Source organism: Jaculus jaculus, chromosome 9, assembly GCF_020740685.1.
Source record: "Jaculus jaculus isolate mJacJac1 chromosome 9, mJacJac1.mat.Y.cur, whole genome shotgun sequence".
In the NCBI taxonomy this organism is placed as follows: Eukaryota; Metazoa; Chordata; class Mammalia; order Rodentia; family Dipodidae; genus Jaculus; species Jaculus jaculus.
In genome coordinates this window covers 114,391,734-114,406,049 of record NC_059110.1, presented here as the reverse complement: position 1 = coordinate 114,406,049, position 14,316 = coordinate 114,391,734, and the positions used below count along the sequence as shown (strand labels likewise).

Genomic DNA, 14,316 nt, shown 5'->3' with positions numbered 1-14,316 from the left:
CACTGGGTAGTCTCAGGGTAGCCTTGAACTCATGGCAATCCTCCTACCTCTGCCTCCTGAGTGCTGGGATTAAAAGCATGTACCACCACGCCTGGCAAGAATCATTGGTTTATTTATTTAAGAGACAAAGAGCCAGATATATATATAGAGAGAGAAATGGTAGTACAGCCTTTAGCCACTGCAAACAAATTCCAGATACATGCTCCACCTTGTGCATCTGGCTTTACGTGGGTACTGGAGAATCAAACCTGGATTCTTTAGCTTTGTAGGCAGTTGCCTTAACCACTAACCAATCTCTCCAGCCGTCATCAACTTTTAAGTCAGAGAAAAAATGCATCAGGCCAGGCGAGGTGGCTCACACCTTTAATCCTTAATCCCAGCAATCAGGAGACAGAGGTAGGAGGATCACCATGAGTTTGAGGCCACCCTGAGACTACAGAGTAAATTCCAGGTTTATACCTGGGGAGGGGGGGAACTACACCAGTTTTCTTTCTGACATTCATATGTCACTCATCAGGGCTATCTTGGGTTTCGTGAACAAGCAACAGGCCCACGACCTGCTCATCAACAAGCCAGATGGGACCTTCTTGCTGAGATTCAGTGACTCGGAAATTGGAGGCATCACCATTGCCTGGAAGTTTGATTCTCGTGAGTGACCCTCCCTTTTTAACACACATCTTGGCTTTGTGTCTAAAGTTAGCTGCTTTTGTGACAAAATGACTTTAACAAACTTACTGGATACATATTTTTTTGTTGTTGTGGAGGCTGACCCTAGTTACAGGAATCACAAACATAGCCATGACACAGCAGCCTACGAACAAGCTTATTGTAAGGAAAGACAGTTTCTAATTTTGGGAAGCACAGAGGTAGCTAGGCAAGACTGCAGCTTGCAGAATCTCAGCCGCTTCCCTTTTGAAATGCAAGCCTGAGCCCGTGCCAGTGAAGAAGCACTTTGAGGGTGTGGAGGCCTCGGAGCAGTGATAGTACACAGCACTTAATCACCCCTTCTCCTGGTTAACACAAGACATTGCCACGGCCACTTCCACCAAAGAATGTCAGCTCTTTCCTGTAACCTTCAGAGTAAAAGAGAGTAGCTTGCTTGCTAGTTTGGGGTGGGGGGGTGCCCGCACGTGCGGATGTGTGCCATGGGCATTCTTCCTTGCTCTCTTAAATTCCTTTGTGTAGAGAGAGTCAGGGGTTGAGGTCATTAAAAATGGTTCCTTTTTCTTTTCTTTCTTTTTTAGATTTTTTTTTTTTCTTAGAGGAAGAGAGAGAGAGAATAGGTACACCAGGGTCTCTGGCCACTTTTTGTTTGTTTGTTTGTTTTATTTGAGAGAGTGAGAAAGGGGAAAAGGCAGAGAGAAAGAGTGAGAGTGACAGATAGAATGGGTATGCCAGGGCCTCCAGCCACTGCACACGAACTCCAGATGCATGCACCTCCTTGTACATATGGCTTATGTGGGTTCTGGAGAGTCAAGCCGAGGTCCTTTGTCTGTGCAGGCAAACGCCTTAACCACTAAGCCATCTCTTCAGCCCAAAAACCATTTTTTTTTTTTGTTTTGTTTTTTGTTTCTCGAGGTAGGGTCTCACTCTGGTCCAGGCTGACCTGGAATTAACTCTGTCATCTCAGGGTAGCCTTGAACTCATGGCAATCCTCCTACCTCTGCCTCCCGAGTACTGGGATTAAAGGCGTGTGCTATCACACCCAGCTAGCAAAAGCCATTTCTTTAAGAGATAGATGGAATGCTGTTTGAACTTGAGCCCTCCTGAGATCATTGAGACTCTAGCTTATCTCCCCATGACTGTTTTTTTTTTAAACATACTTCTATTTATTTATTTATTTGAGAGAGAGGAGAGAGAAAAGCAGAGACACAGAGAGAATGGGCACACTAGGGCCTCCAGCTGCTACATATGAACTCCAGATGTATGCACCACTTTGTGCATCTGGGTTACATGGGTTCTGGGGAATCAAACCTGTGTCCTTTGGCTTTGCAGGTAAGCACCTTAACCACTAAGCCATCTCACCAGCATGATTTTTTTCTTTTAATAAGACACCATGCTGACACAGATAAAGAGAGGGAGTGGGTGCTCCAGGGCCTCCAGCCACAGCAAACAAACTCCAGATGCAGGCACCACCCTGTGCATCTGGCCTACATGGGTCCTGGGGAATTGAACTTGGGTCCTTCGGCTTTGAAGGCAAATGACTTAACCACTAAGCCATCTCTCCAGCCCTCCCTATGACTTTTTAAAAGTTCTTGATAGCCAGGTGTGGTGGCGCATGCCTTTAATCCTAGCACTCTGGAGGCAGAGGTAGGAGGATGGCTGTGAGTTCAAGGCCAGCCTGGGACTATTTAGTGAGTGCCAGGTCAACCTGGGCTAGAATGAGACCCTACCTCAGGGGAAAAAATAAAAAGTACTTTACAACCTGTTTGTTTTTTTTGTTTGTTTTTTTTTTTTTTTTTTTTTTTTTGGCTTTTCTTGGTTTTTCGAGGTAGGGTCTCACTCTGGCCCAGGCTGACCTGGAATTCATTATATAGTCTCAGTGTGGACTCAATCTCATGGCAGTCCTCCTACATCTGCCTCCCTAGTGCTGGGATTAAAGGTGTGCGCCACCACACCCAGCTCCTGTGGTTATTTTGAAATGAATGTTTCTTTTGAAGGGATTTTAATGAAGAGCTTGCATTTGTAATGTATTATAAGGGCTTCGAGATCCTTTGTTCAGAAATCACGGTTAGAATATGATTGTTCTGTTTGTTGATCTAGAGGAAAGAATGTTTTGGAATCTGATGCCTTTTACCACCAGAGACTTCTCTATCCGGTCCCTGGCTGACCGTCTGGGGGACTTGCATTACCTTATCTACGTGTTTCCGGATCGGCCAAAAGACGAAGTGTATTCCAAATACTACACGCCAGTCCCCTGCGAGCCTGCCACTGGTAACAATGTTCGCATTTTCATTGGATTCTGTTGTGACTTTGGTTTGGCTTGGGGTGTTTGTGTTTGTGCATGCGCACACGTGTGTGTGTGTGTGTCTCTTTCTTGCATGGAGTGCGCAGAGATTAATACTCAGCCGCTGCTGCTCCAGCAATCTCCAGGCAGACACCAGCTCCCAGCCGTGTTCATCACTGACAGCACATTTGCCATTGGTCCCAAGTACCAATTAAGGGGAGACAGGCGTCCTCACATTTCTTTTCCCTCTTATTCCTCCCTCCGTCCCTTCTTCCTTCCAGACAGGGTTTCATCATGTAGCCCTGGCCGGTCTTGAGTTCACAATCCCCCTGCTTCTACTTCCCACAAATTGCTTTGTTTGCTTTTTTTTTTCAATTTTTTTCGAGGTAGGGTCTTGCTCTACCCAGCCCAGGCTGACCTGGAATTCACTATGTAGCTATGTAGTCTCAGGGTGGCCTAGAACCCACGGCGATCCTCCCACCTCTGCTAGATGTTGCTGGGTTGCATTACTGACTGTAGCTATGCCTCAAATGTCTGCTGAAGTGTGTACTGTGTGCATGCGTGTGTGCATGTGTGTGTGTGTGTCAGGGCAGGAGATCAGGGTACAGAAGGTGAAAGATGATGGCTTGACCCAAGTGCAAACCATTCACTCTGACCTACCCCCATGCCAAAGGGCTCTGACCTCACCCCCTACCACTGGGCTTCCAGCTTAGCTGGCATGGGCCTTCTGGCCCTGGGGGGATTCCAGCTGTGCCCACTATACTTCTTTGTACCTGTACTATATATACATTAGCCTAGGATTTTTTTTTTTTTTTTTTTTTGCCATATCTTTTCAAGGCCAGCTTCCTGACTTTGTTCAGGTCTATTCAAAATGTCATTTCCTCAGTAACCTCCCCTGACCACCACAGTGAAATGAAGACTTTACCCTTCTCCCTGTCACTTCTCCATCCTTTGCTTGCTTGTTTTCTTTCTTTCTTTGTTTCTTTTTTCTTTTTATTGAGGTAGGGTCCCACCCAGGCGGACCTGGAATTCACTTTGTAGTCTCAGGCTGGCCTCGAACTCACAGTGATCCTCCTACTTCTGCCTCCCGAGTGTTGGGATTAAAAGTGTGCACCATCATGTACAACTTGAAATTATATATTTTTTTATTTTTTGCTTTTTTGGTTTTTTGAGGTAGGGTCTCACTCTAGCCCAGGCTGACCTGGAAATCACTATAGAGTTCCAGGGTGGCCTCGAACTCACGGCAACCCTCCTACCTCTGCCTCCCGAGTGTTGGGATTAAAGGCGTGTGCCACCACATCTGGCTCTGGAATTATATTTTTATCTAGAAAGATTCTTAACCTTTTACATATGTAACACTTATTTTCTTTGTTGTTGTACTTTTAACATTTAAATTTTATTTTCTAAACTGCAAGGACTTATGATTTCTGTAGAGGCCTTTTTCCTTTGTCCATTTGTGTGTGATGAAGCTCGTCATCAACCCGGTGACTCAGCATGCACACCATGTGCCTTACCTCTGAGCTGTGACCCCAGCCTCAAGTCTGTGTTTCATACTGCACTTTCTGGAGCCTGGGGAGATGGCTCAGCAGTTAAATATTGATTGCAAAACCTGACCCAGGTTCATTTCCCCAGACACCCATGTAAAGCCAGGCACACATATAGTGGTACAAATGTCTAGTATTCATTTGCAGGAGAGCCTGGCGTGTACACAAACACACACACACATTTGTGTGTTATGCCTTCTAATCCTAAGGTAATGGTTATATTTTTTAGGGGGTGGGGGACAAAACAGTTCAGATTTATGTGAAGTTTTAGATTATTTGCCACTGCTAAGATGGACTCTAAAGTCCTATTTCTTTTTTTAATTTTTTTTTATTTTCGCAATTTTTATTAACATTTTCCATAATTATAAAAAATATCCCATGGTAATACCTCCCCCCCCTGCACTTTCCCCTTTGAAATTCCATTCTACATCATTTTACCTCCCCATTAAAATCCTATTTCTTGTAGCTTTTCTTCTCTCTCTCTCTCTCTTTTTAATCTTTTCTATGGTTTTATCACATTCCCTGCAGAGTGTAGAGTGCTGTCGTGCAAAGGTAGCCCTTGACACTGGAAGCCCAAGAAGCAGCAGGTTAGGATAAGAGGCAGTGTGAGGTCCACAAGTCGTTTGCTCGTGTGGACTGGCCAATTGGCACTCTGCTGCTCAGGAAATCCCCCCACTGAGGAAGTCAGGGTATGGCCTTTCCTGGGAAAGAAGAGGTGATCACCTACACCAGACTGTCCGTTCTTACCACCTCCTTAGGTGGATTTCCAAAACCAGCCTCTTAAAAGGGTAACAACTATGGCTGACCAGGTCACTGTCAAGTTAGTCTCCAGCCTGTCATGTCAGTGTCGGTCAGGGACCCAGAATCAGGATGTGCTTCTCAGCCAGCGTGGGCACTGGCAGCTCTCACTCAGATTACCCTCCACGTACAGAAAGCACGGGTGGCCAAGCAGAAACGCACATGTCCACTGAGAGACTAGAAGGTGGCCAGCGCAGAGAACCCTTAGCAAGAGGTTTCTGCCTGTGCTCCTATTGCTTGGAGGCATCCAAGGACAAGAAAAGCAGTTCTTCAGGCTGGGGAGGTGGCTTAATGTTTAAGGCGCTTGCCTGTGAAGCTTAAGAACCCAGGTTCGATTCCCCAGAACCCACATAAGCCAGATGCACAAGGTGGTGCATGTTTCTGGAGTATGTTTGCAGTGGCTGGAGGCCCTGGTGTGCCCATTCATTTTTGCGTGCTCTCTCTCTCTTTCTCTCTCAAAAAAAGTAAATAAATAAAATATTTGAAAAAGAAAAGAGGGCTGGAGAGATGGCTTAGCGGTTAAGCGCTCGCCTGTGAAGCCTAAGGACCCCGGTTCGAGGCTCGGTTCCCCAGGTCCCACGTTAGCCAGATGCACAAGGGGGCGCACGCGTCTGGAGTTCGTTTGCAGAGGCTGGAAGCCCTGGCGCGCCCATTCTCTCTCTCCCTCTATCTGTCTTTCTCTCTGTGTCTGTCGCTCTCAAATAAATAAATTTTAAAAAATTAAAAAAAAAAAAAGAAAAGCAGTTCTTCCACATAGGTATCCAGAGTGGGGAGATGGGGTGATGGTGGTGACAGTTCTCAGAATGACATCCTTCCTGATGTGACAGAAATGTGTCCTCTCATGACTTCCCCTGCTCGTCCCAGTGGTGTCCCCAGGATGTGCAGCGTGAACCCCTCTACATCTTCAACAAGCACCCCACATACACACCTTTTTTTTTTCTTCTTGGTTCTGGGGCTATCAAACCCAGGACCTGAAGCTCTTGAATCACGACTAAAGCACCATCAAAGTTCCATCTTTTGCTCTCAACTTTCAACTTTTAAATATTTTATCTATTTGATGTGCTCGCTTCGGCAGCACATATACTAAAATTGGAACGATACAGAGAAGATTAGCATGGCCCCTGCGCAAGGATGACATGCAAATTCGTGAAGGGTCCCATATTTAAAAAAAAAAAAAAAAATATATATATATATATATATATATATATATATATATATATATATATATATATATACACACACACATAATGTATTTATTTGAGAAAGAGAGAGAGCTCACATCAGGGCCTCTAAGCCACTGCAAATGAACTCCAGACTCATGTACCACCTTGTGCACTTTACATGGGTACTAGGGAATCGATCCTGGGTCCTTTGGCTTTGCCAGCAAATGCCTTAACTGCTAAATCACCTCTCTGCTCTCAACTTTGAACTTTTAAAGGGTTTTTTGTTGTTGTTGTTTTGTTTTGCTTTTTTTTTTTTTTTCCTAGCTGTGCCTAGTTGTCACAGGCCTATAAACCCAACTACTTGGGAAATTAAGGCAGAAGGATCAAAACTTCAAGGGCAGCCTGGGCTAAAGAGTGAATTCAGTGCCCACCTGGGCAATTTGAGAGCCTATCTCAAAACAAAAAAGTTCAGCCAGGTGTGGTAGTGCATACTTTTAACCGCAGCACTCAGAAGGCTGAGTTAGGAGGATTGATGGGAGTTTGAGGCCAGTCTGGGGCTACAGTGAGTTCCCAGTCATCATGGGCTAGAGTAAGACACTATCTTGAAAAAAAAGTTCAAAAACGAAAAAATTCAGTAGCAGAGGCCAGTGAGTTAAAAGGAGATATAAAGGGAAGAGAAAGGAAGGGAGGAGGGTATTAATAGGTTGGTGTTGTATATATATATGTAAGTACAATGATTGAGATGGGGAGAGGATATGATGGAGAATGGAATTTCAAAGGGGAAAGGGGTTGGGGAAGGAGGGTATTACCATGGGATATTTTTTATAATCATGGAAAATGTTAATAAAAATTGAGAAAAAAAAAGTTCAAAAGAGGACTGAGGGTATAAGTCCAGGGGGATAGAATACTGGCCTAGCAGGAGCAAGGCTCTGGGTTCAAGCTCTAGTGACACAAAAATCAGACATTTTTCTTTTCACAATATGTATGCCATTGGCAGTTGACTGAGATATATACAGCAATATCTAGTTTATATATACATATATGTTTTTTTCTCAATTTTTATTAACATTTTCTATGATTATAAAAAGTATCCCATGGTAATACCCTCCCTCCCTCCTCCCCACTTTCCCCTTTGAAATTCCATTCTCCATCATATCCCTTCCCCATCTCAATGAGTCTCTCTTTTATTTGGATGTCATGGTCTTTCCCTCCTCTTATGATGGTCTTGTGTGGGTAGTGTCAGGCACTATGAGGTCATGGATATCCAGGACATTTTAATACATATGTATATATATTTTTGTTTGTTTTTTTCAAAGTAGGGTCTACCTAGCCCAGGCTGACCTGAAATTCACTTTGTAGTCTCAGGGTAGCCTCAGGGCAATCCTCCTCTCTCTGCCTCCCATGTGCTGGGATTAAAGGCATGTGCCACCATGCCTGATTTATTTTCTATTTTCTACATGTTGCAGGTGTTTCTGGGTTTTTTGTTTTGTTTTGTTTTGTTTTTGTTATTGTTTTCCAGGTAGGGTCTCTCTCTCTAGCCCAGATGATCTAGAACTCACTCTATAGCCCCAGGCTGTCCTCAAACTAACTTCATCCTCCTATGATGGCCTGCACTGCCACGCCCAGCTTTGGACAATTGTTTTTGTTTGTTTGCTTTGTTTTTCAAGGTGAGGTCACACTCTAGCCCAAGCAGGCCTGGAATTCACTATGTAGTCTCTGGGTGGCCTCGAACTCATAGCTATCCTCCTACCTCTGCCTTCCAAAAGCTGGTATTAAAGGCATGTGCTACCATGCCCAGCTCAGGAAGATTTTTTGAAACATCCTCACCAACATAGAAGATACTAGATTTGCACTTTTAGTGTTAAGCTTCTCGGTTTTCCAGGAGACGGAAAAGTGAAATACTATGTCGTGTCCCAAGATGAGATTAGAAGAAGACTGTGTCTTATGGGAGATGGGAGGGGATTTTTTTTTTTTTTTTAAATGCAAGAGTGAGAGACAGAGTGAATTGGCATGCTAGGGCCTCCAGCCACTGTGCTCGAACTCCAGATGCATGTGTTACCTTGGTGCATGTATGACCTTGTACATGTCCATCACTTTGTACATCCGGCTTATATGGGACCTGGAGAGTTGAACATGGGTCCTTAAGCTTCCCAGGCAAATGCCTTAACAGCTAAGCCATCTCTCCAGCCCAAGATGGGGTTCTTAAGGGAACTGGCATTTTTATTTCATTTGAAAATTTTGGTTCTCACCCCCACTCTCTCCTTGGCAGCTAAAGCAGTCGACGGCTACGTGAAACCGCAGATCAAGCAAGTGGTCCCTGAGTAAGTGTCCCGGGCCGGGCTCTGTGGCTCCCAATGCTATATATTTGGCCCCCAACACCTACCTCCCCACCCTGCTAAACCCAGAATCCCCAATCCCCCTGGGAACCCTGGCTGAGACCACAACACGGATCTGAGCTTGGTCATGCTGTGGCCAATACAGTACTCAGGACCCCATGCTTAAAAGCTGGGTCCCTTGTAGTCTTTTTAAAAATTATCATTTATTTATTTGAGAGAGAGAGAGAGAGAATGGGTGCACCAGGGCCTCTAGTCACTGCAAACAAACTTCACTCACATGCACCACCATGTGCATCTGGCTTATGTGGAAAAGGGGGAATTGAACCTGGGTCCTTAGGCTTTGCAGGCAAGCACCTTAACCATTGAGCCACCTCTCCAGCCTCCATCTTTATCTTTTTTTTTTAAAGAGGTTAAAGACTCAAAGGAGGAGCTGGAGAGGTGGCTTAGTGGTTAAGGTGCTTGCCTGCAAAGCCTAAGGACCTGGGTTCATTCAATTCCCCAGTTCCTATGCAAAGCCAGATGCACACAGTGGCTTATGCATCTGGAGTTCATTTGCAGTGGCTGGAGGCCTCAGTGTGTCCATTCTCTCTATCTCTCTCTGCTTGCAAATTAATTAATTAAAATACTTTAAAAAAAAAAAAAAGATGCCCTAAGTCCCTGTCGCGGGCGCACCGCTGGCCTTTGGCCACTGAAGCCCTGATTCCCTTCCTTCTCCAGGTTCGCGAGTGCATCCGCAGACCCTGGCGCTGGCCCGACCTACATGGACCAGGCCCCCTCCCCGGCGGTGTGCGCCCAGGCTCACTACAACATGTACCCACAGAAGTAAGTCTTGTTCTTATCGGGGTTCCTGGTGTTTTATGTTCTGTCCCTGACAGCTACCTATAGCCCTGGCCTTAGGCTAAAGCGCTAGAAAGCTCAAGGACAAAGCACTCTGGTGCCTCTGACCCTGTCTGTCCTTCCTAGGCTAGGGCTCTGATCCTATGGGAGGGAGAGAAGATAGCTTCATATGGCCTTGGGACAATGATATCTGCTCTCCTGAAAATGAGATCCTCCCCCGTGCTTTTTTTTTAGGGGGGGGGTTAGAGGTAGGGTCTCACTCTGTCTCAGGCTGGCCTGGATTTAACTGCATAGACTCAGGGTGGCCTCAAACTCACAGCGATCCTCCTACCTCTGCCTCCCGAGTGCTGGGATTAAAGGCATGCGCCACCACGCCCGGCAATTTGCCCCTCCATGCTTTGTGTAAGGACTGGGTGGGGTTTGGATGTGTCTACACAGCCCATGTTGGGCAGCTTGGGTGAGTGTTGGGGTCTGAGTCTCTGTAGAACCACCCAGCAAAGACCTCTCTTCCCCACGTTCAGATCGAGAGATCATTTGAGCGAGGGTTTAGGCTGAGGGGCTAAGCAGCTTAGGTCTCTCCACCTGGGGGCTTTGTGGGACTTGAGGTGACCTCTGACCGTTTTCCTCCGTCCCCTTCATCTCTTGCCTTTCCCTGAGAAGCCCTGACTCGGTCCTTGACACCGATGGGGACTTCGACCTGGAAGACACGATGGACGTGGCGCGGCGGGTGGAGGAGCTCTTGGGCCGGCCCATGGACAGTCAGTGGATCCCGCACGCGCAGTCATGACCCGACCTCGCCATCTTCAACTTCGTCATCCCTGCCCGAGGAACTCCTCTTGTGGATGGTTTAATTCCATGAATCGCTTCTCTTTGGAAACAATATTCATAATGTGAAGTGTTAATACTAGTTGTGACCTTAGTGTTTCTGTGCATAGTGGCACCAGTGAAAGGAGTGAGTATACGTTGTGAGTGTGAGTGTGCGTGTGTGAGTTTGCACCTTGTGGTTTTGTTTTGTTGTGGGTTTTTTGGGTGTGTGTGTGTGCGCGCGCGTGTGTTTGTGTCTTCTGTTCCTTGCTGTCCAGAGTCTAGCTGTGGCACCTGGGCACCAGAGGCTGGGCTTGTTTTCACCTTGTGCTTAAAAAGGCAGCGAGTTCTATGAACCCTGGAACCCGGCCATGTGTCGTAAAGGTGGCCGAACTTCGACATGTGACTGTTCACGCAAAGAAGGACAAAGGGAGGAAAAGCCACCTCCTCTCTGGGGAGTCTTCATCTCTCTGCCAGGCAGTCCGTGCAGACTGCCATCGTCTCTGCCTATCGACTGCCTTTTGGCAAAGAAAGCCAGTCCTCCCGTGCCCCCTCTTCTCTGCCCGCGCGGGGCCAAGAAGGTGGTTGAGCGCAGTCACAGGTTTTGTGGACGGGTGATGGTTTTCTCCCATCCCACTGAACCCATCCTGACACCATGTCTTTGTTCTGCTCTTCTCCCCCCCCCCCCCACCCGCCTTTGCTTATTGTCCCTGTTTCTGGAATTGCCACTCGGTTCTCAGTGTGTATACCAGTGTAGTCATGCTCGGCAAGACAGAGGGAAGGAAGGAGGGCCACCGACCAGAGAGCTGACAGTTCCTGCTTCTCTGCTCTGCCAGAGTGGCATGGCGTGCCCAGCGGTGGCTCCAAGCTCTGGGCTTGGACCCCCGGTGCCTCCCCCTCTAGGCTTTCTGATAATGGCTTTTTGCAAATGTAGAATGATGTTTTTGTCTCTAAATTGAGCCTTTTTATGTTTTCCCCTTCACATCCTAATTTGACATCAAATTTCTCTCTTCCTGCATCAGATCCTGGGCCATCTGTCCCCAGGTCACCCCTTTTCCCTTCACTGTCACACACCGGCAGGAATGTGACCTGGGCCTGGGCCAGCCTGCCAAGCAGGCAGCCACCCGCTGCAGGGTGCTGGGTGTTGGGTGCTGGTAGTTGGGGGAAATGCAGTCAGCAGGTTTGCTGGGAAGTCTGGTGAACTGTAAAAACAAAACAAGGCTCGGTGGGCGTTTGTTCCGCAATTTCCTTCCCAGCGTCATGCCGGGAAGGAAGGAAGGGGCTGCGGCAGGCAGGTGGGAAGAGGGGTGAGGGGGAGCTTACCGCTCAGGCCTGCAAAGCCCCCTCGGCCCCCTCTCCAAAACAAGGACAGAGCCACACCCAGAGAGAGGAAGGCCCAAAAACCTTATTTTTATACGTGCAAGTAAATATACCTATTTTTTTTACAAAAATAACTTCTGAATTTATCAGTGTTTTGCTGTTAAAAGAAATACTCCTCTGTAGTAAATTATTTATTGGAAGATGACTTTAAAAGCTGCTGTTCGCCTTGGCTTGGTTCCATACACTGATTTTTCTATGCCTGGCAGTAGCTTCTCTGCCTCAGGTGCATACCTGGGCACCAATGTGGAGGGAGAGGGTGCTGAGTCCCTTCCTTCCCCCTCAGGATTTGATCCAAATTCCCTCCGTGAGGTTGGGAAACAGTTGAAACCACTTGGGGACCCTGGCTTACAGAACCTTTCCCCTGCCTGTCACTCAAATGACCCGTATGTCTGAGCAACCCTGGCAGGGGTGTGGACTTACTTGACACACGTTCACACTGGCCTGCATAGGGCAGAGTATCCTGGCACCTCCGGTAGCTCCAGTCTTACTCTGCCATTGACATCAGGTTGGAGAGGAAGATGTCAAAAAAGCTTTAAAAATAAAAATAAAAAAGGCTTTGGCACCCTTGCTAAGCTCCCCCAGGGTTTTACCCAGGCTGTGTCTAGAGATGGGAGAGGCTTTTGACTGGAAGGTCTGCTTGCTGTCTACATTCTGGTCTCTCTTTGCCCTGCTCCTGCACCCAGAGGAAGAAGCGAGGGCAAACCTCCGCCCCAGCCTCTCACCTGCTCCCAATGCACGCGGGCAGGCAGGCACGCACACACGCGGGCACGCATGTGGGCAGGCGGGCACGCACACACGCAGGCAGGCACTCATGCACAAGTCGAGAGCCTCAGCTTGTGGCGTGGCGTGTGTGGAGCTCGGTAGAGCTGGAGGGGGCTCAAAGTGGGTATCTCTTACAATGAAAGTATACTTTTTGTAATTTTTCTTTTTACTTTGTTTATTTCAGATACATATTTAGTGTCAAGGCAGATTAGTAATAGCCACCAAAAAAAAAAAAAAGTATTGTGTACAATTTGGAGCAGTCACAAAATTGTGTATTTTATGTTACAATAAAGGCGTCTTCTGAAGGGCAATATTGAATCTTGTTTTACTTACAATTGCATGATAAAGGAGAATGGCTTTATTTTATTTTTTTTTGGCACGTGTGGATATATATATACATATGTGTTCATCTGTGTCCAGGCGCTGTGTGGGTGCACACATGAGTGTTCGGGCATGTGGAGGCAAGAGATGGATATCAGATACCTTCCTTGTTGCTTTCCACCTGTCACTGAACCCAGAACTCATGGCCAGCAAGCCCTGAGGAGCCAGAACCCTGAGGGCCCTTCTGTCTCCAGCTCGGGTATTACAGGCATGTCAGCACACCCAGCATTTTACCTGGTCCTGAGGAAATGCACTTAGGTCTTCGTGCACCTGGTCAAGCACTTTTCCCAGTAAGCATCTCTACAGCCGAGGGTGGCTTTAATAGGAAACGCTTATACAGCTATCAGTGTGACCCTGAAAAAGAGAACTTGGGAGTAGGCAGCCTGAAATATTTGGAAGTTGACCAATAACCATTTCAGAGCCTCCTCACCCTCTTCCTCATGGAAAGCCATCCTTCTAATTCACTGGGGGAGCTCTTGCCTGAGGGATCAGTGATGATGGGATGTTGGCTCCTGCCACCCCAAAGTCATTAAGAATACAAAAGAGGGGCTGGAGAGATGGCTAAGCAGTTAAGGCGCTTGCCTGCAAAGCCAAAGGACCCAGGTTCGACTCCCCAGGACCCACATAAGCCAGATGCCCCCGGCCTGTGAGGGTTTGCAGCACTCAGACCAGCGTTCACCCTGTGAGAAGTGCTGTGCTGGGGATGAGGCTGTAAGGCTGGCAGGAGAAAGGTCCCAGTGGCTTCCATGCCAGGCTGAGTCTGAACTTCACCTGAGCAGGATGGTGAGAGATGAAATCTCAGTAAATTGGAATGATCAGATTTTCACTCTTAAAAAAAAAAAAACAGTTATTTATTTGAGAGATAAAGAAGCAAAGAGAGATAAAAAGAATGGGCACACCAGGACCTCTAGCCACTACAAACTAGAGGCATGCACCACCTTGTAAATCTGGTTTATATGGGTACTGGGGAATTAAACTTAGGTTCACAGACAAGTGCCTTAACCACTAAGTCGTCTCTCTAGTCCCAGATTTGCATTTTAAGCAACCCTATCACAAGCCAGGTGTATTGGCACATGCCAGTAATCCCAGCACTTGGGAGGCAGAGGCAGGAGGATCAGAAGTTTTCAAAGTTATCACCTGCTAGTTTGATGCTAGCTAGGACTACATGAGACCCTGTCTCAAAAGTAAATAATAGCCAGGTGTGGTGGTGCACGCCTTTAATCCCAGCACTGGGGAGGCTTCTAGGTCAGCCTGAGCTAGACCCTACCTCAAATTAAATAAATAAATAAATAAATAAATAAAGCAAGCTGGAGTGGTGGCACATGCCTTTAATGCCAGCACTCTAGAGGCAGAGGTAGGAGGAT

General features: G+C 46.9%; 1 protein-coding gene and 1 non-coding gene across 5 annotated transcripts in view; both read left to right on the top strand.

Annotated features, from left to right (window-relative positions):
• The window catches only part of Stat5b (signal transducer and activator of transcription 5B), a 100,679-nt gene extending 87,797 nt beyond the window's left edge, over positions 1 to 12,882 (top strand). For 3 of the 4 annotated variants that reach the window (XM_045158214.1, XM_045158212.1, XM_045158213.1), the window contains 5 exons: positions 518 to 648; positions 2,764 to 2,934; positions 8,722 to 8,773; positions 9,506 to 9,610; positions 10,286 to 12,882. In XM_045158214.1, coding sequence (XP_045014149.1) covers positions 518 to 648; positions 2,764 to 2,934; positions 8,722 to 8,773; positions 9,506 to 9,610; positions 10,286 to 10,412 — 586 coding nt within the window. In that variant the 3' untranslated portion in view covers positions 10,413 to 12,882. Of the gene's footprint in view, positions 1 to 517; positions 649 to 2,763; positions 2,935 to 8,721; positions 8,774 to 9,505; positions 9,611 to 10,285 lie in introns of those variants that run through there. The other variant, XM_045158215.1, reaches the window with a different exon arrangement.
• LOC123463703 lies at positions 6,349 to 6,455 on the top strand. The gene has a single exon (XR_006639093.1). It is a non-coding gene; the product is annotated as a U6 spliceosomal RNA (small nuclear RNA).
• Positions 12,883 to 14,316: the final 1,434 nt, after the last annotated feature.